This window comes from Sturnus vulgaris, chromosome 14 (assembly GCF_052056855.1).
Source record: "Sturnus vulgaris isolate bStuVul1 chromosome 14, bStuVul1.hap1, whole genome shotgun sequence".
Classification (NCBI taxonomy): Eukaryota; Metazoa; Chordata; class Aves; order Passeriformes; family Sturnidae; genus Sturnus; species Sturnus vulgaris.
Window position 1 is genome coordinate 10,465,621 of NC_142256.1, and position 27,338 is coordinate 10,492,958.

The 27,338-nt window shown below is 51.4% G+C and overlaps 1 protein-coding gene across 1 annotated transcript in view; it reads right to left on the reverse strand.

Moving 5' to 3' along the window:
* EDA (ectodysplasin A) overlaps nucleotides 1-17,169 on the reverse strand; it is a 60,735-nt gene extending 43,566 nt beyond the window's left edge. Inside the window, exon 1 of the mRNA XM_014885996.2 lies at nucleotides 16,891-17,169. Within this exon, the coding sequence (XP_014741482.2) occupies nucleotides 16,891-17,169 (279 nt within the window). The remainder of the gene's footprint in view (nucleotides 1-16,890) is intronic.
* Between the last annotated feature and the right edge of the window lie 10,169 nt (nucleotides 17,170-27,338).

The following is a 27,338-nucleotide window of genomic DNA, read 5'->3' on the forward strand; positions in this document are numbered from 1 at the left end:
GATGAGGATGTGGAACATGTCCACACTGACAGCTCCCAGCATCACAGCCCCCATCCCATTTTCTGCTGGGTGTGTCTGGAGCCCAGCTCAGCACGGACAGGCGGCTTCAATGCTCAGTCTGCTCCTACAGAAAATTATCCCCCTTCACTAACTGGGAATTGAAGTTAAAACACCAATCATGAATGAGTTTATCCTTAACACCAGCCCTGGCTGTTGTATGGATTTGAGCCATTTCTACCTCGGGAAAAAGATGGAATTACCACAGAGAGGAGACCACCACTCCCAGCCCCTTCAGGCACCACCTCCCTGCTTTCCTCAGCAGAGAAATCCTGGGCAGAGCACCTCCAACCACAGATGTTCCAACCACACATCTGGCACATCAATGGCTTTCCTCCATCCCTCTGCATGGACAGAGACTCCTTGATCTCTTGATTTAATATGGATTTCAAAACAAAGCACAGGCAGGTGTTTCCCTCCACAGTTGGGCTTCTGGCTCTGTTTGAAAGGCCAGAAGAGCTCGGGGAGCTTCAGGCAGAGCTCTGGCTGTGGTGGTGGCTCAGGGCTGTGCTCAGGAGATCCAGATGGAAAATGTTGGCTCAGCCAAATCTGCCACTTTGGCCACAGAGGCTCCTCAGCACCAACATCTCCCCATTTATGAACGGGGTGAAACTCCCCAGCCCAACCATCTCCTGCTGCTCTTCAGGGCTTCTCCTGTGTCCAGAGGAGAGAACAGAGATGGGAGAGAGTCTGCAGCAGCTGAGGGAGAAAAGGAGGATCAGGGAGGATTTTATAGCTCTGCACAACTCCCTGACAGGAGGGGACAGCCCCAGGTCGGGCTCTGCTCCCAGGGAACGGGGACAGGAGGAGAGGGAACGGCCTCAGGCTGGGCCAGGGCAGGTTTAGCTGGATATTAGGGAAAATTTCTTATGGAAAGTGTTGTCCAGCCCTGGCACAGGGGTGGAGTCTCCATCCTTGGAGGGGTTTAAAAGCCACGTGGACGTGGCACTTGGGGATGTGGGCTAGTGGTGGCCTTGGCAGTGCTGGGGAAGGGTTGGACTCAATGATTCTCCAGCCTGAACGATACTGTGATTGTCTGAAACAGACAATGAGGCCAAATCCAAGGAAAAAGGGGGTCTGAGGGTGAGGTGGGTGCACAGAGCAGCACTTCTAGGACCACTCAAAGCTCCGGAGAAGGTTGGGTCAGATCAATCCAAGGGTGCATGAAGGGGTGAGATGCCTCCAGCTCCCATTCTGGAAACATAAGCCTCATTTATCCTTCCTGGAAAAGAGAGGTCTGGTAGGTTGGAGCTATAAAAGAGAATGGCAAAACACAGTGGAGAAGGAATTTTCCATTCAGCATTAATTAGTTTCCATTAACACCCAATTCCACGGCTCACTTTTAGAAGAAAAGCTCTTTTGTTCCAATTCCAGGGGCTGAAAAGGGCAATGAAGGGCTGAAAACGCTCTTCCCAGAGAAAGAAGAAATATCAGGGTTCATATTCCTGGGGTTTGAAGATGTAGGGAAGTCAGTTAAATGCAGAGCTTGGTCTCCTCCTACCAACTAATTTTGTCATCAATATAGGAAATTCCAGGGAAAAGCAGCGGCCATATGAGCATCTTCATTACTGAACTCCTTCCATACTTTAGGATCATTATTTGCAAAAATCCTGGAATGGTTTGGGTTGGAAGGAACCTTAAACCCATCCAGTTCTACCCCTTGTCAAGGTCAGGGACACCTTCCACCAGACCAGGTGGCTCCAAGCCCTGTCCAACCTGGCCTGAAATACTTCCAGGGATATAAAAGGAATGTTCCATACTTGGAACAAGGAAGGAAATCCAGTAGGATCAGATTAATAAGGAAATAAACAGAAAGGTGACTCTGCCCATTTTCACTAAAGACTAACACTCCAAAAATGAAATGAAACAAATGCTGAGGGTTTCCTCCCCTCATTTCAAACCCTTTCATGCTGGATTTGAGAGTTTTTCAGGCATTTCCAGTTACTTGCAGTGCAGGGGATGGGAATCTCCATTTCCAACCAGTGACAGGAGCCAAGCCTGGGCAGGAATAAAGAGGAGCAGGGAATGCTCATCCCATTTCCCAGGCAGCTCACACAGGACCCTGCAGCAACACTCAGAGCTCAGAGCCCTCGGGTGCCCCCCAAGAGCCTGAAGACAAATTCTCAACCCCTGGGTGCCCCCCATTCCTCCTTGGGGCTGGGGGTGCCCCACTGGGAAGGCAGCTCAGGAAGGACTGGGATAGCCAAGGAATGTTTGCACATCAGCTCCCACAGCCCAGGCAAATCCAGCAGCTCCCACTGCCTCCAAACCCCAGCATGGGGGGCACCCCAATCCCTGAGCACCCCTGGAATTCCACCAGGCACCACATTCCCTGCTCTGCTCCCTCCAGCTTGGCAGGTCCCACATATCCATGCTCCTCTACACAGCCCAAAATCTGCTTTGTTAGGGGTTTTGGGTTGAGGGGGTTTTTTTTCGGTTTTTTTTTTTTTTTTTTTTTTAATACTATGTTTAAAGTTGTGTATTGTTCCAAAGTTTCCTTGTTTCATGTCATTGTTTGTTACTGTGTTTGAAAGTTGGCACATATTTGTTCAATTAAAGATTTATTTGCACTATTTGTTGAATAAAGATTATTCTTGCTAAAAGCTAAATAAAGTTTCATAAAAACTCACACGTCCCATAAACAAAATACAATGTCCTTTCCAAAAAAGCGTTGCACAAAACATTTCAAAATCACTCAATTCATTAGACAATAAATCCACACACAAAATAACCAGGCCTTGCCAGAATACATCATAAAATCTCATTACAACACTTTCAGGCCGGGGCTTCAAAGCAGGAACACAAAGGCTCCACCAACCCCTCAGCCTTGAAAAATCGCTGGCGGCGTGGCCAGAGCGAGTCCCTGGCACCTCCCAAAAGCTTTGGCACCTCCAGCAGCACCCATGGGTGCCAAATCCCTTCCTCCTGGCTATTCTGGGTGGCTCCTGGCCAGTGGGGCTGTCGTGGTCAGAGTGGGGATCCCGGGCATCACGTCCCAGCTCTCCCAAACCACGGCAGCAGATGGAGAGCAGGGCTTCCCAAATCAGCACCACTCCAGCCCCTCTCAGCACCAAAGCAATTCCAAAGCCATGGATCCATCCAGAGCCCAGCACACAGACCAGGCTGGGCATGGTGACAGCTGTGAGGTGAGAAATAAGTCCTTGAAGTCTGAGCTGAGGTTTGGTGCAGAAAGTGATGTTACAATGCACTAAGGGAATCCCAGCCATGGAGAAGCTGGGATTCCCAGACTCAGGAATGCTTCCAAAGGAAAATGGCAGCCCCAATAGCTTGGTTGGAGCCAGCACTGACCATGGCAAAGGCACCAGCCCAGCCTTTGTCACCCCAAGGGCATCCCAGCCTGGCACAGAAGAATGGCACTGCCACTGCAACCTGCTCGTCACCAAAATCAGCATCATGGAATGTTGGAAGGGATCCCTATGGATCATCAGTCCAGCTCCTGGCCCTGCACAGACACCGCAGCAATCTCACCCTGTGCATCCCTGGGAGAGTTGTCCAAACCCTTCTGGAGCTCTGGCAGCCTTGAGGAGCCTGCTCAGTGCCAAAAGACCCTCTGGAGAAAGAACCTTTTCCTAAAATCCAGCCTAAAGCAGTTTCAGGTGAACCTTCTGTGCCCCCACAACAAAGCTGTGCCATCACACACGATCCCTGACCCTGAGCAATCCCAGTCCCAGCACATGGGAACACCTAGCTGTGAACCACTGGCATTTTCATTTAAAGCTCCACAACACCTTGATTCTTCCCTCAATTGGAATCTGGAAGCTGGAGAGGTTTTGGGGTTTGTTTCCCTGGGTTTAAGTGCCGAGGGCTCCCGGAGAGCGATGGCCACGCACCAGCTGTGCTCCCTCCGGCACAAATCCCAAACTTCATGGATGCACTTACCCACTCCCCTCTGAGCAACAGCTGTCCATGTGGATCTGGTTAGCTGGGAGCAGCTACTCCACAGCAGCACTGGAAGAAGCTCCCTGTGCCCAGGAGCCTTCAGCAAATTCCAAAAGAAAGGGATGATGGAGCACGGAAGGTGATGGCAGTGCCCCAGGCTGGGGGGGTGTGACAGAGCACCCGAGCTCTGCTGAGCAAGGGAAACTCTGGAATAACGCTGGGAAGAACCTGCTGAGAGAGGGATGAGCCCGTGGAATCGCTTTCCAAGAAAAATGGAAGCAGAGCTGGCTCAGCTGCCTGAACAGCGCAGGGGAAATTAAGGAAAGGAGCAGAAAAGCGGGGGGAATGAGATGATCATTAAGGCCCCTTTTGACCCAAACCATTCCGTGGTTCCACAATAACAGACCACGGCACAGATGCCCCATCTCCTAAAAACCCAGGACACATTTTCCACCTGGAAAAGCTCCTTGACTTCATTACAATCAGCTGCTAAAGCTCAGCCACAGGAGGAGGGACAGGGACAAAGGCAGCCAGAGGACAAAGACCCTTGAAATGGGTCTTGGTGAGAAGATCCGAAGTACACAAAGGTTCAGAGGGTTAAAACTCTGCTTTTTCTTGCCTTCTCAAGCACATAATCACTTGCTTTAGTTGCTAGAGACGCCTCCCTCCCAGTTCTTGGGGAATATATTGTCTCAGCAGGCAGAGGGGGATGAACTCATCGTGGTTTCCCAATCCTGACCAGGGGCTCTGCGAGCTACTGGCAATACATATAATAAGTTATTATGCAAATAAAAACTGGACCCGGCCAAGGGAAATATGCTGGCTCTTCAAGTCCCATCTGCATCCCAGCAAGGATCTCAATGAACTTTAAAATCCTTATTGTCACCACAATGGGCAATATTATATTCTAGTTTGGATCTGTTCCTTCGGAGCATTAGCTCTCATTTGGAGATATTTTTAGATTTTCCTATCCCACTCCTCATTATGAAACACTGAGCTGCAGATTGATTTATTTCTTAAAAGCAAGTTGCTGTTTTCCCAATAACAGATTTAACAAATTTGTTCCACCTGTTCAGCTATGCTTCCAATGTCTTTTTTGTGGTTTCATTGAAGTTTTTTTTAATCCAAACCTCAAAGCCTCTAAACTCAGCATTAAAAGACAAGCTCAGCATCATCACTACCACTCACAATTCAAATGCTGCTCCAAATTACTGCAAGCTTTCATTTGTAAGTTGATACAGACACCAAGATTATGGAGCTTAATGGCTGTGGGCACAAACACACACTCTTCCAAGGGCATTCTCCTACTGGAAATCCTGCCTTGCTGGGGCAGGGACTCGCTGCCTCATCCCCTCCATCCTCCTCCCTCACCCCAGCTGACCCCAGCCCCCAATGGCAAACAGAGCTACTGAAACAGAAATTAAATCATCCTATTTATGAAATAATCCTATATTCACCAGAGACTCTCCAGCCCAGTGTTTTCCATCATTTTATGGAAGAAGCTGTGGTTGCCCCATCTCTGGAAAGGCCCAAGGCCAGGCTGGAGCAATCTGGGATAGCAGAAGGTGCTCCTGCCCATGGGAAGGGTGTGGTCCCATCTTGACCCCACTGCTTCTAAGAACAGTTCATCTGCTTGAACAATCTCTTTTTGTGCAGCCTTAATTCACAGCTGACCAGGTGAGAATAAAAGAATAATTTTTAGCTTTCCCAAACTATTCCTCGGCAAATATTTTAGAAGCAGCATTTCAGGGCAGCAGTTTTCTGGTGGGTGATGGGAGTGCACAGGTGTACACAAGAGCTGGCCAAAAATTCTGCTTGGTTTATGTGCAAATGGTTCTTCCAGAGGGAAAGAAGAGGATAAGGATCCTGTATGAAATAACCCAAGTTCTTCCAATCTGAGCACATCAGCACTGAGAAATGATAGCAGAAGCCTGAGAAAAGTCATGGAATCAGTGAGGTTGGAAAAGCCCTCTGAGATTGGAGTCCAACCATTCCCCCAGCACTGCCAAGGCCACCACTGACCATGTCCCCAAGTGTCACATCCAGCTACAGGGACGGAGACTCCACCACCCCTGTGCAGGACTGGACAACCCTTTCCATGCAAGGTCAACTTGGCCAACACAGCCCGACCCTGCTGATCTTCTGCAGATCCTTCAATGGCACCTCCTGAGCAGCCTGACAGGTTCCTCTTCCCCACAGACACCAACCCTGGCAGATCTGGGTGGAAAAACCCACAGGGGCCCCAAACTCATCCCAGCCCAAGGAGCAATTCCCGATCTCCGAAACGAGCGGTGCAATTCACTGGATGTAAAGATAAATGGAGTGACTCCTCATCCTCCTGCAGCTCAGGCTGCCACACACATCTCCACTGGCTCCCAGTCAACAGAGCTCCCTAAATCACTCACCCTGTGGGGTGAAGCTCTGGCTACAGCAAGCCCAGCTGAACCAGCTGACCTAAAAGCCACCACAACAGAAGCTGCCGGGGATACGGGACCAACAGGGCATCACAGAGAACATGGCCAATCTCTTCCATCTCTAAACCGCCATAAATTTTCCCCACAGAAGCTCAAGATCTTCAAACCCAGAGAAGTGGCCTTAAAAAAAAAAAAACCAAAAAAAACCCAAACCCCAAACATCCAAGCAATTGCCCTGGGTTTTGTTCCATCTCAGGCGCCCGTCAGGCTGACACGTCCCGACACGAGAGCCCGGGGGCCAAAAGGGACACGGGGACATCCAGCTCAGCCACGGCTCCTCCTGCTCTCAGACCTCTCCCCAGAGCACAGTTCCCTCCACAACCAACCTCTGCATCAGCAGGAACATTTCAGCCGGGTCCCTTTCGGGGTAAGACCAAAAGTAAAATCCAGGGAAGGCGGATTTCTGGAGCAGCAACAATTCCAGCTCTGTTCTGGGGATATTTCATGGGAAGATGTCAGCTCCTCACATTTAATGCTGACACTGTCATTTGCCCTTCAGCGAGAAGAAAGGCATGTAAGCAACACAAACCAAACTGAAATTTCCCCATTGCAAAGCATTCCTGCCAGGAATCACAATCCCAGTGTCATGTTTCTTATGTGCCCTTCCTTCCACAATAGCCCTCGAAGGCCACACTTCCAAAGTTTTATTGCTCAGAATTCCTCATGCCAGAGTTCACAGAGCATCCTGGACACCCTCTGGACCAGCTTCAGGCCAGTGCCTTTCTATATCAGAGTGAAATCAAAGGGAGCAGCTGGATCAAGGCCAACTTTATTCCTGATTTATTGTGTCAAAGTCCCTGTTTCTCACAAATGCAGTTTTGCTTCATTCTCCAAACACACACAACAACCAGGACAGAGGGACTGGTGGATGAACACATGACACAACACCCTCACAGAAACATTTATTCCCATTTATTTATCTTTTAATTTCCATTTATTAATACTTCAGACCAATCCAGCCTCAGCACAAAGGGAAGCCCAGCTGGGGCGAGGGCTGAGATGATTTTTGGGGTCTCAGGAGGGGTTGCCCCTTCCAAAGTCAATTTTTACTGCCCAACCCAAATGTTTTCCTTTAGTTGTTTCTAACCCACCTCTTCACCAGCCTCTAAGAGCCTCATAGAAATTAAGACCCTTCCAATCCCAGTGTTTTTAAAACTCTGATTCAGGCACTATCTCACCACACTTGGCCTCGCTCCAATTAACCCCTAAATGCCAAGGAGTCAAACAAAAAGCAAAAAAATAATTTGTTATCTCCAAGCTGCATCTGCTGACAAACCCTGCAGTGGGGCTTTTGTTGCTATTGTTCTCCAGGTTTGGGCTTTTTGAGCACTTCATGATAAGAAAATTGTTCGGTAAATATGTCAGGAGCCCTTCCCTGTCAGCTGTCATCGCCTCGGGGTGTGATTGCTGTTCACAGACATCAAAATTTCTGCTATTTGCCAGATTTCAGAAAGCAAACTTGGATCCCCTGGGAGATACCTGGCGCTGCTCGTGTGCACCAGCAGCAGGAATTTTTAACTCCTTCAGTACCTGACCCAGCTTGAAGCCATAAAGGATCTTCACAGGGATCCAACTGAAGGGTAGTTGCCCCAAATGCCACATGAACAGAATTATTAGCATAATTATCATTTATAAATTGGGGTTTCAGCATCTTCAGATATGGGGGAAAAAAGAGTTTTAAGTCAGAAGGACCCAACGGAGAAGCTCATGGTAAGCAAGTGGGGGGGACACCAGTCCAGGAGTCCCTGGGGGTCTTCTGAACCCATCTGCACAAAACGGGGCTCAGAAAGCCTTTTTTAGGAACAAGTTCTTTAATCTTCCAGCCAAAATCCCCTTGATCCAACATTTAGGTAGCAGAGGAGAAGAACCTGAGTCACTCTCAGCTTAATGTGACCCTCAGCCCTCGTGTGAGGCGCTGCTGTCTGGAATGGGGTGAGGATGGAGGCGAGGGGATGAAGGCATCACTGAGAACCCCAGATTCCACATCGCTTCCAAACAGCCCAGTCGTTCCAGAAAGCAGCAGAAAAGCTGCCTGGCAGCGTAGGGAGGAAAGAGTTGACAGCTCTTTGCTGCATCCAGCGTCATTTTCCTTGGCAAACCCAGGCTGTTGTTGGAAACGTGCGCCAGACGGCGGGACCGGGGCTGAGCCTGCAGGAGCAGCGCTTGGGATTTAACACTTCAAGTCCTCAACTTCCCAGAGCTCCTCCTGCAGCTCCATCCCAGCCAGGACAAGGACAGGCACATCTGGAATAGTCCCACAGCACATCTGGAATTGTGCCACACACGGCAGTGTGAACGACCTGCCGAGCACCTGTGTTTGAAGTCAAATCCTGCTTTTATTAGGAATGTGCTGGCTCCCAGCATCCCTGCCTGTGGCACAGAGATTGTCCTGCCCCTCTGCTGCTGGTGCTGAGCCTGAAACAAGAACCAGCCCCTGGGGACACGGGGGAGATGCACTGGACTGAGCCCGGAGTGCTGGATTCCATCCAAGGGATCCAGGGATTACACCAGACAGAATTCCTGCAGGTACTGAGAATGGAGGCTCTCCCACCTCATAAGCAAAATCCACACTGCCAGCAAAAGGTTGAGTTTTTCTCTTGGTTTCAGCATCTCACCAGACACAGAAGCCAAGCTCAGCTGAGCCAGGATTAGTGCTCAGCTCCCCAGGCTCAGCTGAAGCCTTCAGTTCAAGGACTTTTCCTGCACACATTTCCTTTCCAGAAAATGAAGAACAGAATGGACTGGGCAGGAAGGGACCTTAAAGCACATTCCATCCTACCCCTTGGCATGGGCAGGGACACCTTCCACTATCCCAGGTTGCTCCAAGACCCAACCAACCTGGCCTTGGACACTTCCAGGGATGAACAGCCACAGAATCTGTGCCAGGGCCTCACCAGCCTCACAGGGAAGAATTCCTTCCCAATATCCAACCTAAATCAACATTCTTAGTTTAAACCCATCACCCTTTGTCCTTTCACCATCAAATCCTGCACAGCCCAGGAATCTCTACAGGAGCCATGCTCTGAGCAAAAACAACTCTTGTCAACGACAGGAGAAAACCCCAAGTTGGCAATAAAGATATTGCTCAAAAGCAGATTAAATATTCCTTTAAAATGGACAATTACCAGCTTTAAAATTTGCCTTCCTGCCCCCCTAAAAAAACCCAACAAACTCCTTTTGACCTTAGAAATCTGCCAGAATTTACTCAGAGGCACGTGGAGGTAATTCCTGATGGGCTTCCCTGACTTTTGGATGGGATCTCCCCCCTTCCCAGTAAGAGTTAACAGCCCAGACAGACAGAGCAAGCACCGACAAGCCCATCCACAGCCCCAAGGCAGCCAGCTACTCATTGAGTTCATTATCACTCAAAAGATACAAACAGCTGCAGCAGAAAAACCAATTCTTTTCTTCACCCTGCTCTCCAAATGCACCTCATCAGCTGCACATCCAGCAATTCCTTGTCTGATCCCATTTTTCTGCCATAGGTTATGTTTTATGGGAGATCATGAGAATTCAAGTTTTCCAGGCAGAGCCTTCCTGCAGCCCCAGGAACAGCAGCAACTGCAGTAAAAAAATTAAAATAAACCCATCATTTTTGAGTCTGATCTGTTCCATCCTCTTGGGTTGGCAACAGTTCCAGCTGCCAGCTTTAAATGCCTTATCCTATTTTCCTATCCCGTGGGAAAATTAGAATAAAGTGCTAGTTAAGGGAACCAGTACTCAGCAACTTGTTTGCAAAGTTGAAGGAAATAATTGCTCTGAAATGATTTCCTGGATTAATTTCACTGAGCCTGGCACGTGGGGAAGGCTGGAAGGATCACAAAGGTCTGTTTAGGCCATTAGTGCCTGCCCCACATCCCTGGCCCCACAGTTCCCTGGGAAACCTGAGCAAAGCTGCTGACGCCTCATGGATCAGAAAACATAAGGAAGAATTCAAATATTTAGTTATTTTTAGAAAATATGAATATTATTATCAAATCAGAATGAGATTAAAAGATTTGTATTTAATTTTTTTTTCTGGACAGGGCACTCTGATCTTCTAAACTCTCTGGGTAGGAATGCCAGCATTATCCAGTTAAAACAAGAAATGGAAAAGGGAGAAGAGATAACTGGGAAGGTGCCCTGAGTAGCTGTGGCTGCCTCATCCCTGGAATTGTCCAAGCCCAGGCTGGAGCAATTTAGGATAGTGGAAGGAGTCCCAGCCCATGGCAGGGAATGGAATAGGACAGCTTTAAATCCCTTCCCACCCCAACCATGCTGGAATTCTGGGATTAAAAGCACAATGGGGTCTGTCCCACACAGCATCTCCCCAACCCTCCTACCTGCAGATAATTTACAACACAGAGCCTGTACCTGCTCCCAGGTGGATTTGACTTCCAGCCCAGCTCAGGGAACACCTTCCCTGTCTGCCCCCTCCTCTGTGCCTCTGGAGAGGCTGAAAGGCAGAGGTGACAGGAATTGCAAAGAGGGATTAAAGGACAAAGGCAGCACTCAGGGACAGCACCCCGCTGGCCCAGCACGGGATTTAACCCTGCTGTCACCCAGGGATGGGATTTAACCCCTGGGGCACCGGCGCTGCCCAGGAGGGGTCTGAGCTCCCAAGGGCCACTCAAGGGCAGCTCTGGGGGAGGCAACTGTCCCCAACTCCTCTCCTCCTCCCTCCTGGAGTGTCCAGCAGCTTCCAGCCATTGTGGCCACTGTGCTGCCACACCACAACGTGAGCACAGCCCCGTGCAGCACAAACAACCCACCCTGCCCCATCCATGGCAAAGCCACGGAACACAACAGCACTGCCACCAAGCCACCGGGCCAGCAGCTCCCACCAGGGCACAGCCATGGAACACAGACCCTCCCCATGGGCATAAACCCACACAAAATGGAACACAGACCCTCCCCATGGACATAAACCCATACAAAATGGAACACAGACCCTCCCCATGGACATAAACCCATACACAAGGGACATGGATCCTCACATCATAGAACACAGACCATCCCCATGGACATGGACCCACACATGATGGACATGGACCCTCACACCATGGACACAGACCCTCCCCATGGAACCCAAACCCTCCCACCATGGAACCCAAACCCTCCCACCATGGAACCCAAACCCTCCCACCATGGAACCCAGACCCTCACCACACGATGCCACCTCATGTCACACCATGCCCTCAGCTGCAAACACAACTGCTGCTGCTGCTCCTTGCAGCAAACCCTGACCCTGATGGGATCCTTCCAGCTCAGGAGATTCTGGGATTCTGCTGCAACAGCCATCCCCAAGGAGTGCATGCCAGCTGCATCCCTGGAGCTGAGGTGCAGCCAGGCAGGAGGATGCTGGCAGTTCCATTTGGAAGGGGTTACAGGGCTGGCACCCCATCAATGGGGTCCGGCATCATTAGGACTTTGCACTTATAACAGCGTTTCATTTGGGCTTAGGGAGAAAGCTCGTTTCCATCCACACCCATCTGGGAGTGATTATTCCTGCTGTAGTAGCATCCAGGCCCGACTGGCATCAGCACCATTAGCACACAAACCCAGAGTTTAACGAGAGAGCACTTACCACTGCAACCGCCCCATAAAGGCACTTAACCACGGTGAAATTGCAGCCAAATCTGCCACTTAACCACGGGAAAACTGCAGCCAAATCTCCTCACTTAACCACGGGAAAAATCACATCCAACCTCCCTGTGATTCCATGCTTGTGCACAATGGATCCTGACAGATTACACCTCTTCAGGGAAACACTTCCCACTTACTCACTGCACGGAATTTACTCAGTGCTTCACATCCCCCAAACCCCTCACAGACCGTACCTTCTGCAGCCAGACACCTCTAAAAATAACATCCTCCCCAAGTGTTGAAAGATATTAAAATATAAAGCCATTAACATATAATAAGACTGGAATGAGAGCTCCGCATGCTCTGAAGCTCTCAGGGTTTGGCTTCCAGTCAAGAAAAATATATTAGATTAGTCTGAGAGCAAAATTAGGCTGGTGTGCAGTTTAATTAGCATTACAAGACACTACATGTGTATGGGAGAGCAGGGAAGATTTATGTTATTATGTGGTAAGGAAAATAATGTTAAAAGGTTAAAATAATATGGGGCTGATACAACACTATTTACTTTGGGGTTAAGGGGAAGATAACTTTAGAATGCCACTGAATGTTGTGAAAAACCCAAGTTCAAGGATCTGCCAGGGAACTAATTGAAAAAATTATGGAAAAACCCTGCAAAATTTGGTCGTGGGTCAGTCAAACACTTGCTCTGGCAACAACATTCTCCATCAAGGAACTCAGTAAATGGTGATAAAACATCCTGGTCCTCACACAGAGTTTTTCTCCTTCATGGAATGAACAGAAAATTGAAATTAAGCCACAGCTCAGTTGTGGAGGAGGCACCCTTGCAGCACCACTGTGAATAAGGACTTTGGGAAGGTCCTGACTGAGTTGAAGGTGTCCCTGTCTGTGGCAGGGAGACTGGACTCGATGGCCACCCCAAACCCTTCTGTGATTCCACAATTCCCAAGGAGCAGCTGGTCTATTCCCACAGAGCCAACGGTTTCTCCTCACAGCAGGAATTCACCCCACAGGACATGCAGGGATGCACCTCCAGCCCTGTATTTCATTTCCCAAAGGATGCAACATATCCTGCATCCACTGCCACGTTCCTGCCACTCTGCAGCATCCCAACAGGAGGAGTTCTGGATTCAGGCCAGATTTTGCACGGAATATGCATAGGCACAGCAGCAGGAATAGGAGAATTCAAGTTGTGAATGAAGGTAACCAGAGCCTGACATTTGCCACAGAGCTCTGTGGGCTCCCTTTGCTGCCCTCTGAAAGCTTCTTCCAGCTACAACCAGGACCACAAAGTGGGATTTGAGGGAAAACCCCCAGTGGGGGCACATCCCTAATCACCATCTTCCCTCTGCACACATCCAGCCTTTCCCCACACACGGGCCCTGAGCAGGGATTTAAAGATCTGAACCCCACTCCATGCTGAGGCTGCTGAAACATTTCCAACAGGAGCTCTGCTCAAAGCTTTCAGCACGTTGGGCAGGTTTCAGCTGGGATGAGGATGAAGATGCATGGATGAGCTACAGGTATGCTCAGGGTGGGAGAAGCCTCTGGAGCAGCTTCAACACCTTTAGAGCCCTTGTGCCAATCACACCAAGAGCTGCCTCTCACTCTGGAGCCAGAATTGACCAAAAAAGGGAAAAATAACTACAATTTCACACTGGTGAGGGGAAAAAAAAGGAAGAAATTCCTCCCTGTGAGGATGGTGAGGCCATGGCACAGGGTGCCAAGAGAAGCTGTGGCTGCCCCTGGATCCCTGGAAATGTCCAAGGTCAGGCTGGATGGAGCTTGGAGCAACCTGGAATAGTGGAAGTTGTCCCTGCTCGTGGCAGGAGTGCCACTAAATGAGGTTTAAGGTTCAGTCCAAACTATTCCATGATTCCATGAAAGCAACCAAAGTAGGAACATCCCCTGTTAAAAAGGTGAGAAGTGAAGACTGAGATCAGACACCTTGGCACCGGGAAGGTGAAATGCCAGTAAGCAAACTGCTGCTCAGCACATTTTTTTGGATGACTCAGCACTTCCCCTCCCTCCCCCTACCAGCTGCAAGCGTCTCCACAATTAGTTTGACAAAACCGATGGCATCTGATCCCATTCCCAGGCTTAGGCAGTCTTCATCCTCTTCTGGGAAACTCTCAGGGCACACATCTCACCCAGAATCGGCCAAAAAACAAGTTTTGGCAGAAAAGTGGCATATCATGGATTTGGTTGGAGAAAAAGGCATGGGGATGATGCTCTGCACAGCTCAAATATTGCAAGGATGATTGTTTGACAGACAAATACGATTTAATTTAGGCACAAAATCCTCTAAAGGGACAGAGTGCCCTGATGTGGATCTCTGAGAGCAGAGCCCGCCTGACAGAATCCCTCTCCCATCCCACAGCACACCCATCCGGAGGGATTGTTTGGATTTTATACCACCAGCCAAGGCTCCACCGCTCCCCAAACCCTCTCTCACACCTCGGAGCCACTGAAGAGTCAATGAATTAAAGCAGCTCTAACAAACTCCTCATCTCGCAGCCAACGTGGTGATGCAACACCCGGCGGGTTCTGGGACAAAGATGTGGAACTACAATGCCTCAACCTCTGCCATGAAAATCTGCCCTTCTATCCCAAATGAGTTACATATTTGGATACCCTGTGAGATAGGGAAGCGGGGTGTTATCGAGCTGCCAAATCTCACTCCTGTCATGAGGTCATTTCTGGCACGCAGCCAGGTGAGGTTTCAGCCAAAATCTCAGCGCTGACCATCACTCCCCATCCTTCCCCCCCCCATGCTCCTCTTCCTCCTGCCTCAGGTCAGGAAAGTGGGGGAAAATAAAATAATTTTAAAATAAAGAAAAAAGGGTCAGGAAGGGGAGTATCTTTTGGGTTTAAATCAGTTTGTACAATCACAACACACACAGCACTCGGCCTCTTCACCGAGGACACCTCAGCAGCTGGAGGATATTTGAGGGCTCATAGCACTGTGGTCATTGGTCCCCTCAAAAGAACCCTGACCATGGTCCTCAGGAGGGCACTGCCATTGATCACATCTCTTGAATTAATTATTTACTAATTTCAGCCCAATTTATGCAAGCATCACATGTGTGGGATCACACTTTGGGTTTATCAGCAGCGCAGCTCGGAAGAGCTGCCAGGAACCCCACATGTACCCCAAAGCTGGATAATAATTTTCTAAATAAAGCTGTTTGCAAATCCCTCATTTCCCTGTTTTAATCACTGAAGGGATGCACTCACAGCGCCCCAGGACACCCAAAGTGCTTGTTTTGAGCTGCACATCGACTCAAGGCAGAAAAATCAGGGACAAACGGGTGAGCAGCACCACTACAAATCCCATTAATCTCACGTTGTCACGGCAGCCGTTCCCAACCGGAGCGGCTCGGGACGCTCAGCCTTCCTTCCCCATGTCCCTACTATCAGCAACCCTTCTCTCCAACCCAACTGCTTCAATGTGCCCCAAAGAATATTTCATCTCGAGCCTGACAGGCCAGATGTAGAATAAAGAAATAAATAATTAGCGTTACCTTATCTGGAGTCCGTCAGCTGCAGCGAGCGACGCTCGGAGCTCCGTCCGCATCCAGAGACAAATTATCTAACGCTGTAATTTATGAATGCCTCAAGTATTTGCCCTGGTATTTCATTATGCACTCGCTGGAAAGAAGAGCTCGAAAGACTAAACAGATCCAGCACGATAACACGACAGGCACTCCAGCCGCGCGCTATTCCAAGGCAACCCAGGAATCCCAGCACGACATCAAACCGCTCCGGCTCACTCTGTGTTGACACTGCTCGAGGGACAGCGAGGGGAGAGCGCAGAGCAATGACCCGGGAGGCTCGGCTTCCCTCCGGTTCAACGCTGGACTTGGATTTCTTATGGGAAGCAGCGGGATCCAGGCAGCGAAGGAAGCGCAAGCCCGGCTTTGCCGGGGGCAGCCGAGGCCGGCGCGGCGGAACGGCTCCCGCTGCCAAGTGGGAGGAAGAGTTCCAAACTCGCCGCTTTATCAAAGCTATTTTTGTCCTTCCCCCCACACACTGATAACCAGCAAGGCGAGGACCGCCGGGGTGCCGAGGCAGGGCTTGGCATCTCCCCCGAAACCCCGCTGCGACTCCGCAGCAAAGCCACCTTGGGGGAGCGGGCCATCCGCTCGGGAGGCTCGGAGGGGAGGAAACTCCTTCCTCCAGCTTATCCTGCTCGCAGCGAGGTTTCGTGCCTGGAAAAAATGAGCTAAGTTTGCGAGCGGAGGCCCCAGCTCTGCTCCGGCTCTCCAAGAAGCTCTCGGGACAGGCGACACCCCCAGGGGCTGGGGACACCGGCGGGGACAACCGGGAGGCTCCTGCCCACCTGTCCTGCACAGGCTGAGGAGCTGCTGCGGGGGGCACACCGAGGCATCACGCAAAAGATGATGCACCTGGGCTGGGGGAGAAGTGGAATCACGAAGCCAGCGCAGGAGGAGGGAGGGGAGCAAGCGGAGGCCGTGCGGAACCGGGACCCAGCGCGCACGGAGGGCGCGGGGCCGAGCCGTGCGGGGCTCCCCGGCAGCAGCACCCCGCGCCCGGGGGGAACCCCACAAGGGCCGGGGCAGAGCCGCTGCCCCCGGCCACGGCTGGGCTGTCGGGACACACGGCGGGTCTGTCGCGATATAGAGACAGGCGAGCAGCAGGTGGAACACAGGCGGCCCCGCAGCCCGGCACCCCCAACCCAGACGAGCTCCCCCCTCACTTTGGGGGAGTTCGGGGCTTTCCCCCCTTTCTTCCACCAAACTCCCCCAAGGGAGGAAGCGCCCCGGGCCGCGGCACCCGAGCGCGGGGATGGAGCCGGGGCTGGCCCCGAGCAGCGCGGAGCCCCCGCGGTCCCCCCGCCCCCGGCCGGACCCACCTGCTGGCGCCGCTCCGCGCCCTCGGCCGCGCGCTGCGGGCGGCCCCCGGCCGGGGCTCCGGGCGCTGCCGCCGTCCCGTCCCGGCGCGGCGGGGCCGCGGGCTGCGGGCCGCGGTCGCGGCGGAGCTCGGAGCGCAGCTCCAGGTAACAGCCCAGCGTCAGGACGTGCAGCGCCAGCGACAGCGCGAAGAAGCCGAGGAAGAGCCGCCAGCTGCCGCCACCGCCGCCGCAGGCGCAGCCGCGGGGAGCCGCCGCCGCCGCCCTGCGCTCCGCGCCCATGGTGCGCTCGGGCGGAGCGGCGCGGAGCGGCCCCAGCGCTGCTGCTCCCGGGGCGCGCCGGGCACCGCGGGCTGCGCGGCCGGGCCGCCAGCGCCCCGCCAGGGGGCGGGGCCCAGCCCGAGGGGCGGGGCTTGGGCAGGGCAGGGGCGGGGCCTGGCGGGGAGGGGCGGGGCTCGGCCGGGGCAGCGCCGCCTCAGCGTCCGCCGGGGGCGGGGCCTGGGCAGGGAAGGGGCGGGTCCTGGGCAGCGGCTGCTGCGGGGCGGGGATATGCAAATGAGAGGGGCGGGATCCGGCGGGTGGAGCCACACCCCGTTGCGGGCCCGATCCCGATCCCGATCCGATCCCTGTCCCGGTACGGGCAGGCGCGGTGATGAGTGGGCGTGTGCCCAGCGCGGTGCAGGAGAGCCCAGTCCCGCTTCCCATCCCAGTCCCAGTTCCGGTCGACATCCTCATCCCGGTGTGAATGGATCCGATCCCGGTCTCGGTCCCGATCTCGATCCCGATTCCGATCCCTGTCCCGGTACGGGCAGGCGCGGTGATGAGTGGGCATGTGCCCAGCGCGGTGCAGGAGAGCCCAGTCCCGCTTCCCATCCCAGTCCCAGTTCCGGTCGACATCCTCATCCTGGTGTGAATGGATCCGATCGCGGTCTCGGTCCCGATCTCGATCCCGATTCCGATCCCTGTCCTTGTCCAGGCAGGTGCGGTGATGAGTGAGCCCGTGCCCAGTGCGGTGCAGGAGAGCGCAGTGCCACTTCCCATCCCAATTCTAGTCCTGGTATGGATGGACCCGATCCCGATCCCTGTGCCTGTCCCGGTACAGGCAGGCACGGTGATGCGTGGGCCCGTGCCCAGTCCCGCTGCCCATCCCATCCCATCCCATCCCATCCCAGTGCCAATCCCGGTATGGATGGACCCGATCCCGGTCCCACCAGTCACTGTCCCCGCAGCCGGCAGAGGATTCCTGGGAGCAGCCACCAAACACGACCGATCCCCCGTGTATTTGTCACCGCTCTGTCGGGGGACACGGCCGAGCACGGGGTGCCCAGGGGGGTGTGAGTGTTTTGGGGGAGCTGTCGCTGCCTTCTCCAGCTTTTTAAATGTTAATTTTACTGCTGGAAACTCATGGAAGCTGGAAAACAGCCTGGGAAAGAGTGAACCAGGGAGAGGGAACCCTGGAATCGAATCACACCCAGATTGGTTTGGAAGGACCTTAAAGCTCATCGAAAGGATCTGGCAAAGCCTTTGCTGGTTCTCTTCCCAATCAGGGGGTTTAATTGATAACGAGAGGGATAATGAGATGAATAAGGTGCTGTGTGATGCTCACAGGCTGCCAGGAAATTTGAACTGAGGAATTAGAAATGTTCTGAACAAACTCGAGAGGTGACCTGAAGAGAATAGGATGTGAAAAGTAAAAGGAAGAAAGGGGATTAAATAGGAGGTGCTAATGGCAGCAGAGGAGGTGGCACTGCAGAGGAGGATTCCAGGTGGTTTTGGAGGATCAGATGATGCAGAGCAGGTCAGCAGTGCCGGGAGATGTCAGAGCCATCCCCCGATCTCCAGGAAGGGCCAGCACCAAGGACTCACATCCCTGGATGGTCCTGCTGAGCTCTCCTGGGTGGGCTCTGAGAGCTGGGTGGTCCCGGGCCAGGTCTGTGCTCCCAGACCCTGGGGGCAGTGTGAGTTTCCCACGGGGCTGTCCCTTCCAGGAGAAACCCCAACAAGCGCTGGAACACATCGTCTGAGAATTTGTGGGGTCTTCATCCCACAGATCACAGCCATAAAGAATCTCATGGTGGCCTTGTCCTGCCTTTGGGGAGGGGGACAACCTTTTCCAGCCCTTCCTGGCCTTGTTTTCCTGCAGTAGTGTTTTTTTTTTTTTTTCTATAAGTCCTGTGTCATAGACATGAAATTCCATGAGAGTCTCTGTTTTCATTTAAGAAAGAAATGTTTCCCTAATATTTGGGAAGAGCAAAACTGGAAGCATCAAGCGCTGCCAACCCCAACAATTGAGGAGCAAAAAGCAAATAAACACAAATGAACCCTCTGTTCAAAACCCTGCAATTATTTTAAGAACATTTATAATTATTTGAGTACTTTGTGTTGTTACTGGTTCTCATAGGATCACAGAATATCCTGAATTGGAAGGGACCCACAAGGATCATCAAGACAACCCCTGCACTACCAAAATCCTGTTTTTCAAGATGCAAATTCCAAGCCCAATCTTACATGGACCTACCCACACTTGCAGCAGCCTCATCCCATTTTCCACAGTCATTTAGGTTACTTTGAAGGTGAATTTTAGAGGTCAGGTCAGCCTGGGGCTGGGTCAGGGGGAAGATGTGAGCTCTCCATTCCTGCCTAGATCTCATCAGGGGTTTAGGCCAAGTCCTCAGATTGAGGGATTTCTGCCTCCTAGAGCTGACCAGCATCCCACTAATTAAAAAGGAATCCCATCTGATGATGGAATTAAAACATAATTAATAAGTGGGATCCTCATACACGGACCAGTTGAGCCCCACACCCCATGGTTGCAGTTTCTCCAGGATTTTATTTTAATTCCTCTTGTTCCGAGCATTCCCTCCCTTTCCTCTGCCATTCCTGAAAAACTTCATTACATGGATAAAGAACCTCACAGGTTTAAGTTGTTTTTTGTATCCTGCCTGTGCTCCAAGGTCCTGGTCCAGGAGAAGCAGGAGCCAGAGGGTGGGGAAGATGCAGAAGGGACAGGGATCCCTGATGCTCTAGATGGGAAAATAAAGAGCAGTTGGAATGACTTTTTCTCTTGATTCCCAAATTCGCTGGGTTTTTTCCAGCATTGCCTTCCCATCCCAGCAGGATTTAACCACAGGTGGAAGGAAGCTGCTGCAGCTTAGGAGATCTCCCTTCCCTTTGGAGTGGGGAGAACTCTGCATAGCACAGGGCACTCCATGGCAGGTCTGTGTGCCCCTCTCCGTGTGAATTCCACAGATCAGGGAACCTTTGAGTGATGTAGAGCAGCTTTGAGCCCATTTCCCATTTACATTTTGGCAGCAGCTGCAATTCCTGCAGCGGCTGCAGAGTCGAGTTTAACATGTGTGACCTAAAAGCTTTGGAATTCCTGACTTTTCTTTTGAGGAAAGCCATCCCTTGCTCTCTCAGTGATGTTCTCAACAACATGAGTACAATAAAGTCTTCTAAAATCTGAAATCCTGGCATCCACGAGTGTTTACAAGCCCTTAGGAAGGAGAATCCTGATTTTATAGACCCTCCATCCAGCACTGCAATCTCAATTCCTCTTCCTCAGTGAGATCTAAGAGGTTCCATACATTCTGCTTTGCTAAAGGCTGTTTTTTCAGTAACTGTGAGCTCTGTCCATGCAGGAAAGGTAATTATTTCTGTCCAGCTGCTTCCGTGGGGGCAGAGATTGAGCAATATGTCCATCTTAGAAGAGCAAGATGTACTAAGGAATCACATTCATGGCTCTTTTCCTAGCTCTGCCAGGGACTCTTCCAAGATTTTCCCTCTCAGGACATCAGAGTGTCTCTGATCATTCATCTCTCCTTCTCATCTTACTCCATGAATTCTCACAATGAACCTAAGTTGCTCAGAGAAGCTGTGTCTGCCCCTGGATCCCCAGAAGTATCCAAGGCCAGGATGGATGGAGCTTGGAGCAACCTGGGATAGGGGAAGGTGTCCCTGCCCATGGCAGGGGGTGGGATGAGCTTTTTACAGCAAGAAAAAAAATATCTGTATTGACTCTTTCTGGGCTTATTTTCACATTTCCCCCTGCAGAGCTGACTTTTAAGGACCAGCAGCACATTGACACCTCATTTTCCTGCATGGATCAGGCTTTGCTCTGTTTTGAAGGAAGATGAAGCCTGGCAGCCCCACGATTCCATCCCGGAGCACGCGGGAGGAGGTTTGGCCAAGGAGGCCAAGCTCAGCCTAAACACAACTTCTTGCAGAGGGGGTGAAGAAGATGCTGCTCTTGGTTCTGTTGTATGTTTATTTATATGTTATTTGGTGATAATGAGAACCAAATGTTCGGGATCTATTCAGTTCTTAAACTTTTATAGACTCATTGTCTTGATTTTCAACTGTGCAGCCGTCTCCGAGCCCCTGCCTCCCCCGGAATCATGGAAGTGCCGTCGGTGACCAAGCTCAGCTGTGCTCTTACTCATCCTGGCTGGAACAATGATATTCCACACCACTTTATTCAACCTCCCTGGTGCCTCCTGGCCCCCTCATCCCGACCCCTTGGCTCCCACATCCTGGGTCAGTGCCGGAGCCGGCCAAGGCATTGTCCTGGGGGTGCCACTTTCGGGCTGTGCTGGTGCCAGGGAAAGAGGATACGATCTGTGCCTCGAGGAGCAGACGTGATACATGAAAGATGCTCTGCCAGAGAGCCCAGAGCCTGCTCTGCCCCTCGGATCGCTCACCAAAAGGCAGGGAAAAGGAGGAGAAGGGGAAGGAGGGAGCTGCACCCTAATGCTGAGCCTGACCACAGAGGGGGCTCCTCTCTCTGCCCCTCGGTTTCTTTTCTCCAATTTCTCCAGCCTTCCTGCTGCCATGGTCTTGTTGGGTCCTAGCTTGGACTCAGTGATCTCAGCTCAGTCAGTTCTGTGCTTTTCCAGGTCTGTTTGCCCAGGAGCACAGCTCTGGATTTGAGGCTCCTTGGGGAAAAGGTACCACCCCACAGATCCACACCCTGTCCAGGTGGGACCCCTCCAAGCAGATCCCTCCCCACCTAAACCATGACTGCTGTCACCACACAAGGGTTTGCAGCAGCTTTGCCACATCCTGAGAGCTCCTTCCAGTGCCTAAAGGGGCTCCAGGAGAGCTGGAGAGGGACTTTGGGACAAGGGATGAAGGGACAGGACACAGGGAATGGCTTCCCACTGCCAGAGGTACGTGGGATCAGCACCAGATTGTGGGCATGGGAAACTGGAACCTCAGTGTCACCACTTGTATCTTCTCTGGGCAGGGGGAATTCTGACAGGAGAGCTCCTGGAATGCCCTGCCCCAGGCTCGTGGCCCACGTGCCCATTTCAGCCTCTTTGGCTTTTGCTTCTCTCTCTCTTTAGAGGTGTCAATTCCATGGATAATAATTTGAGCCTAAAGATGCAATTTCTGCATGAAGAGAGACAAATGTGAAGCACCCAAAATCCTTTGCAGGTGGAGGAGTTCCAGCCCCAGTACAGAATCCCGGGATGGTTGGGGTGGGAAGGGATCTTAAAACTCTTTCCATCCCAACCCCTGTCATGGCAGGGACAACTCCCAGGGTGCTCCAAGCCCTGTGCAACCTGGCCTTGGACACTTGCAGGGGCAGGGCAGCCACAGCTTCCCTGGGCACCCTGTGCCAGGGAAGAATTTCTTCCTAAAATTTTATCTGACTCTGCCCTCTGTCAGGTTGAAGCCATTCCCCCTTTTCCCATCACGCCAGGCCCTTTTCCAAAGCTCAGTTCTGGACTAAATTCAAACTTTCAAGTATTTTGTGTAAGGCAGGGCGAGTCCAGCATTAAGAACTGAAGCCCTGGCTTTAAAAAGGGTAAATCCTAGGAATTCATATCAAAGCAGGAACAGTCATAAGGAGAACATATGGAAGCGTCTTTTTCTGCTCACAGTGATTGGAAACTGCAAGCCCAGGCCCTGATCCAGCTACAGGACCCCACATCCGGGGCTTAGTTTCCAGGTGACCCTGGATTTCAGCGATTTCCAGCCTTGGGATTGCTAATGTGAGATGACAGCAATAACCAGGGAAGGAAAACCCCACGTGTTTGTTCTTCCCAGCGTGCCAGCACTTGTGGATTTAAGTGAGGAGAAAGATCACAAGGCTCAGACAGAATATCCTCCAGAACACAGCCCTAAAGCAGCAATTTCCTCTGTGGAGCCCATGTGAGATCAAGGCAGGATAAAGCACTCCATGTGAGCCTGGCTGAGGGGATTTGGGAAGGGGCAGGAGCCATTTGTTTGGGATGGAATAGTAAAGATTAAATTGGCTGTTACAGAGGGACCTTTCCAGAGGGAACATCTCCAGCTCTGAGTACCATTCACCTTCACCTCTCCTCTATGAGAAGACTCCTGGCCTTGGGAGTGCAGCATTCCTAAGCTAAACCTGCTGATAGGAACATGTGCATTTCATCTCAGAATGAATAAAAAAAATGATTGAAAAATAGCAAACGCTGTAATTTTGGTGAGGAATAATTCCCGTGCGATTGGAGGCAACGCTCTCTCGGATGGAAGGGCCGATTCCTCTGGATCAATGGGATGGAAACATCTGCTTTATCTCACTGAGATGTGAAGAGGTAAGAGCTGACAGTTCTTTGTGGGAATCTTTGCTATCTCATTGTATATCTAAATTACATTAATTGATGTCCAACGTTGATGTTTCGGGTAGTTCTCGTGGATCTCACAACCTTCTGTTTCAAATTCGCAGTCTTCCGCCACTCAAACTATTATTATTTTTACCAGTCCCAAGGGTGTGCTGGAGTCTCTTTGGTACAAATTAGAAAGGCTTTTATGAAAAACTCACAGTTTATGGAACAGAGGTTCCCGTTGGCTTCCTGACCCCGAGGTAGTGACAGCTCCCACCGGAGCCTCACCCACAGCAGGGGTTTTAGCACCGTTCCCAACGCGGCTCAGGAGCTGACACGGGGTGAGGAACAGCAGTAATTTCCCTCAAGAGGGACAAAAAAAGCCAAATGTTGACAAGTTTATGAGTGCAAACATGTCAGGGGATCTCCTGGCAGTGAGGCTTTGCTCCAAGCCTGTGCTGGGTTTTACCTGCGGCTGGCTGCTCACCTGGGCTGGGCTCCAAGCGGTGGGAGAAGGGATTTGGGGGAGGCAGAACTCATTCTGCAAGGAACAAGAGTGGGGTAGAAATGACCCAAAGATCTCAACCCAAGTAATTCTATTAAAAAAACCCCAAACTCAACAAGTTGTGGAGAAAAAGTCAAGCAACAGAGCTGAGGGAGAGAAGAGGGTGGTAGGAAGATACTGAGACTGGAGGAAGAAGAGTCACAGAATCCCAGGATTTCCTGAGCTGGAAGGGACCCACAGGATCATCCAGTGCAAGCCCTGGCCCTGCACAGACACCCCAACAACCCCACCCTGTGCCTGGGAGTGTTGTCCACACACTCCTGGAGCTCTGGAAGCCTTGAGGCTGTGCCCATTCTCTGGGGAGCCCTTTCAGTGCCCAAACACCCTCTGAGGGAAGAACTTTTCCTTAAAATCCAACCTGAAGCTGCCCTGACAGCTCCAGCCACTCCTTGGGTCCTGTCCCTGGTCACAGAGAGCAGAGGCCTTGGAAAGGTGAGAGTTTGAGTGTGCGGGGTAAGCAGGAAACCAGAGGGAGGTGGAGGCATCAAACCAAATCCTCTTTCCCATCAAGGGTTTATCTTCACTGCAATTAATTATTGAATTAATAAAGACACGGATTTTTCACTGGGGAAAATGCATCAGTGAAACCTTGATCTTCCTCAGGTACCAAAACAGATCCAAGGCCATGACCCAAAGGAAAAACCAGGAAAAGAAGAACAAGGGAGAAAGAAATCACTCAGTAAAACCCATCTGGCTCCCAGCATCCATGGAAATCCATACAAACCCACCTTCCACAGCCCCTCCAGGCTCTGCTGGGGCAAAGGGGGCTGGAATGAAAAATTAATTGTAAGCTGTTACTTAACACAGATTTTGAGACAAAAAGAAGAGAACAAAGGAGTCCTTCAGGCAAAAAATGTGGAAAATGACGATCATTAATAACGTCAACTCCTCACTCCAGGATTTTCATCAGTTGGCTGAGGTGGCATCACATTGTCAAGTCACAAAAGCCATAAACACACCCAAAAAAACCTGATTGATCCCAGAAAAATAAATGCAAAACTCACCAACATCAGGAGCTCCAGCTGGAATTTATCCAGAATGTCCAGACTTGGAAAGGTCTAAAATCATCCTGGAGTTTCCTGGTAGGTGGAAAACACCTGAAACTGCATTCCTGAGAGGAGGAATCCTCTCTTCAGGATTCTTAATCCTCCATGATCAAGTGTTGGTGTGAAAAACAAAGATCTCCAGCATATTTTCAGAACCCTGTTTCTGGATTTCCATGAATCCCAAGTTCTCCGCTCAGGGAGGATGGAGAAGTTGCAGGAGGTCTGAAATTGCTCAGAAATACCCATTTGAAAATGATCCTTTTCCTTTCTGATTACCCAGAAAGCAGGAGCTGGTGTGCCATCTATTAAACTATAAATAAAGACATAAAAGAGGAATTCCTAATCCACATCCAGAAGGGCTGAGGTTCACAACCCAGACCCCACCCAGGATTTCAGCATCTGGAGAGTCCCATCTCACACCTCAGAACATTCCCAGGCCTGGACTTTGATTTGGGTCTGCAAAAGCCCTTTGTGTTGTTTTCTCGGGGGTGCAGCATTTTCCAGGCTCTTTCCAGCAGAATTCTTTCCATGCTGCCCATCACAATTTTTATGGAGTCACGAGGCAAATTTACAGCTGAGAAACTTCTCCCTGGCCCCACGCTGCCTCCCAGCTTTGATGTGCACAGCCCTATAGCCATGAAAATTCACATCCACTTAACTCAAATCCCTGCTAATCAAATCCTGGGGAATCAGCACGTTCCTGGGTGGATTTGCAGCTGCTGCAGCAATTTGGGCACCACGTGACCACCAAAAACCCTACCCTAGGAGCTCAGGAGTGGCATCACTGCTCCTCAGACACCCAGGAGGCTGGTGGGAATGAGAGGTGGCATCAGAAATGCCAGGACACATCCTGCCAGCAGCAATCCCAAAGGGAAAAAAAAAACAAACAACCAAATGCTTTCCTGAAAAGGCTGATGCTGCATCCCAGCACTGTTCACCAGCCCAGGCCCTTGCAGGACCCTTTTCTGTAGTTCCTGAAGCCCAGCTGGGGCCCAGGGCTCTCAAACTGGGGCAGTTTAGGGCACACCCAGGAGGAATCACTCTGGAATTGGCAATCAGCTGGCCTGCTGTATTTGCAGGACAACGTGGGATACCTGAGACTTCCTGGGGACAGGCTCTAGTGGGTGCTTTCTGTCTGGGGGCCAAACAACACTTCCATCCTCTCTGGGCACCCTGTGCCAGGGCCTCACCACCCTCACAGCCAGGAATTCCTTCCCAGTATCCCACCTAACCCTGCCCTCTGACTGTGGGAAGCCATTCCCTGTGTTCTGTCCCTCCATCCCTTGTCCCAAGTCCCTATCCAGCTCTCCTGGAGCTCCTTTAGGCACTGGAAGGTGTTCTAAGATCTCTCTGGAGCCTCCTCTTCTCCAGGTGAGCACCCCCAGCTCTCCCAGCCTGGCTCCAGAGTGGCTCCAGCCCTTGGAGCAGCTCCGTGGCCTCCTCGGGACTCTCCAGCAGCTCCAGGTCCTTCTGATTTTGGGGTTCCAGAGTTTGAGGCAGCTCTGCAGGTGGGGTCTCACCTGAGCAGGGCAGAGGGACAGAATCCCTCCTTCCTGCTGCCCACACTGGGGATGTGCAGCCCCTCATTATCACCCCCAGCCCCCTAAATTCCCCCTCCTGCACCCCCACTCTGCATCTTGGCTCTCCAGCACAGATGGTCCCTCTCCCATTTGCCTCTTGCACCAATCTGGTTTTTTAAAACATTTATTTCCATCCCCATGCAATTTCTTCCTCTTTTCCTGGTTTTCTTTTCAAACAGAGTGTTTCCAGCTCGGGATGGGGATGGCCACAGTGTAACTCCAGAGCTTTATCCCCTGGCCTTTCCCAGCCTGGCACGCAGCACTCAATTTGGAGCGCGGTGTCCTCGCTCTGTTCCATGCCGAGCTCTGTTGTCCAGAGGAATTAATTCCAGATTATGTGTGGGTGTGGACTTCAGCTGGGCAAAATTTGGATACCCTGGTTGAGTCATTATTGTCTGATGAATCTCTTGGTGACAGCCTTCGCCCCTATTGTTCTGAGGTGAGCCCCGTGGCAAGAAATGTGAAAGCAAGAAACAAAAGAATATAAAGAAAGGTTACGAAATCAAATTCAGTTAAGGCAGGGTTATTGTCCCTCCATCCCGCCTCTCTGGCCTCCAGTTGGGATTGGATTTGGCAGGAAAACAACCCCCATGGGACAGTGGCTGGGGTTTAGAGCAGGTCCTGGGGGGAGCCCGTCCCTGTGGGACCCTGGCGGCCCCAATAACACAGCAGAGACAGGGAAGAG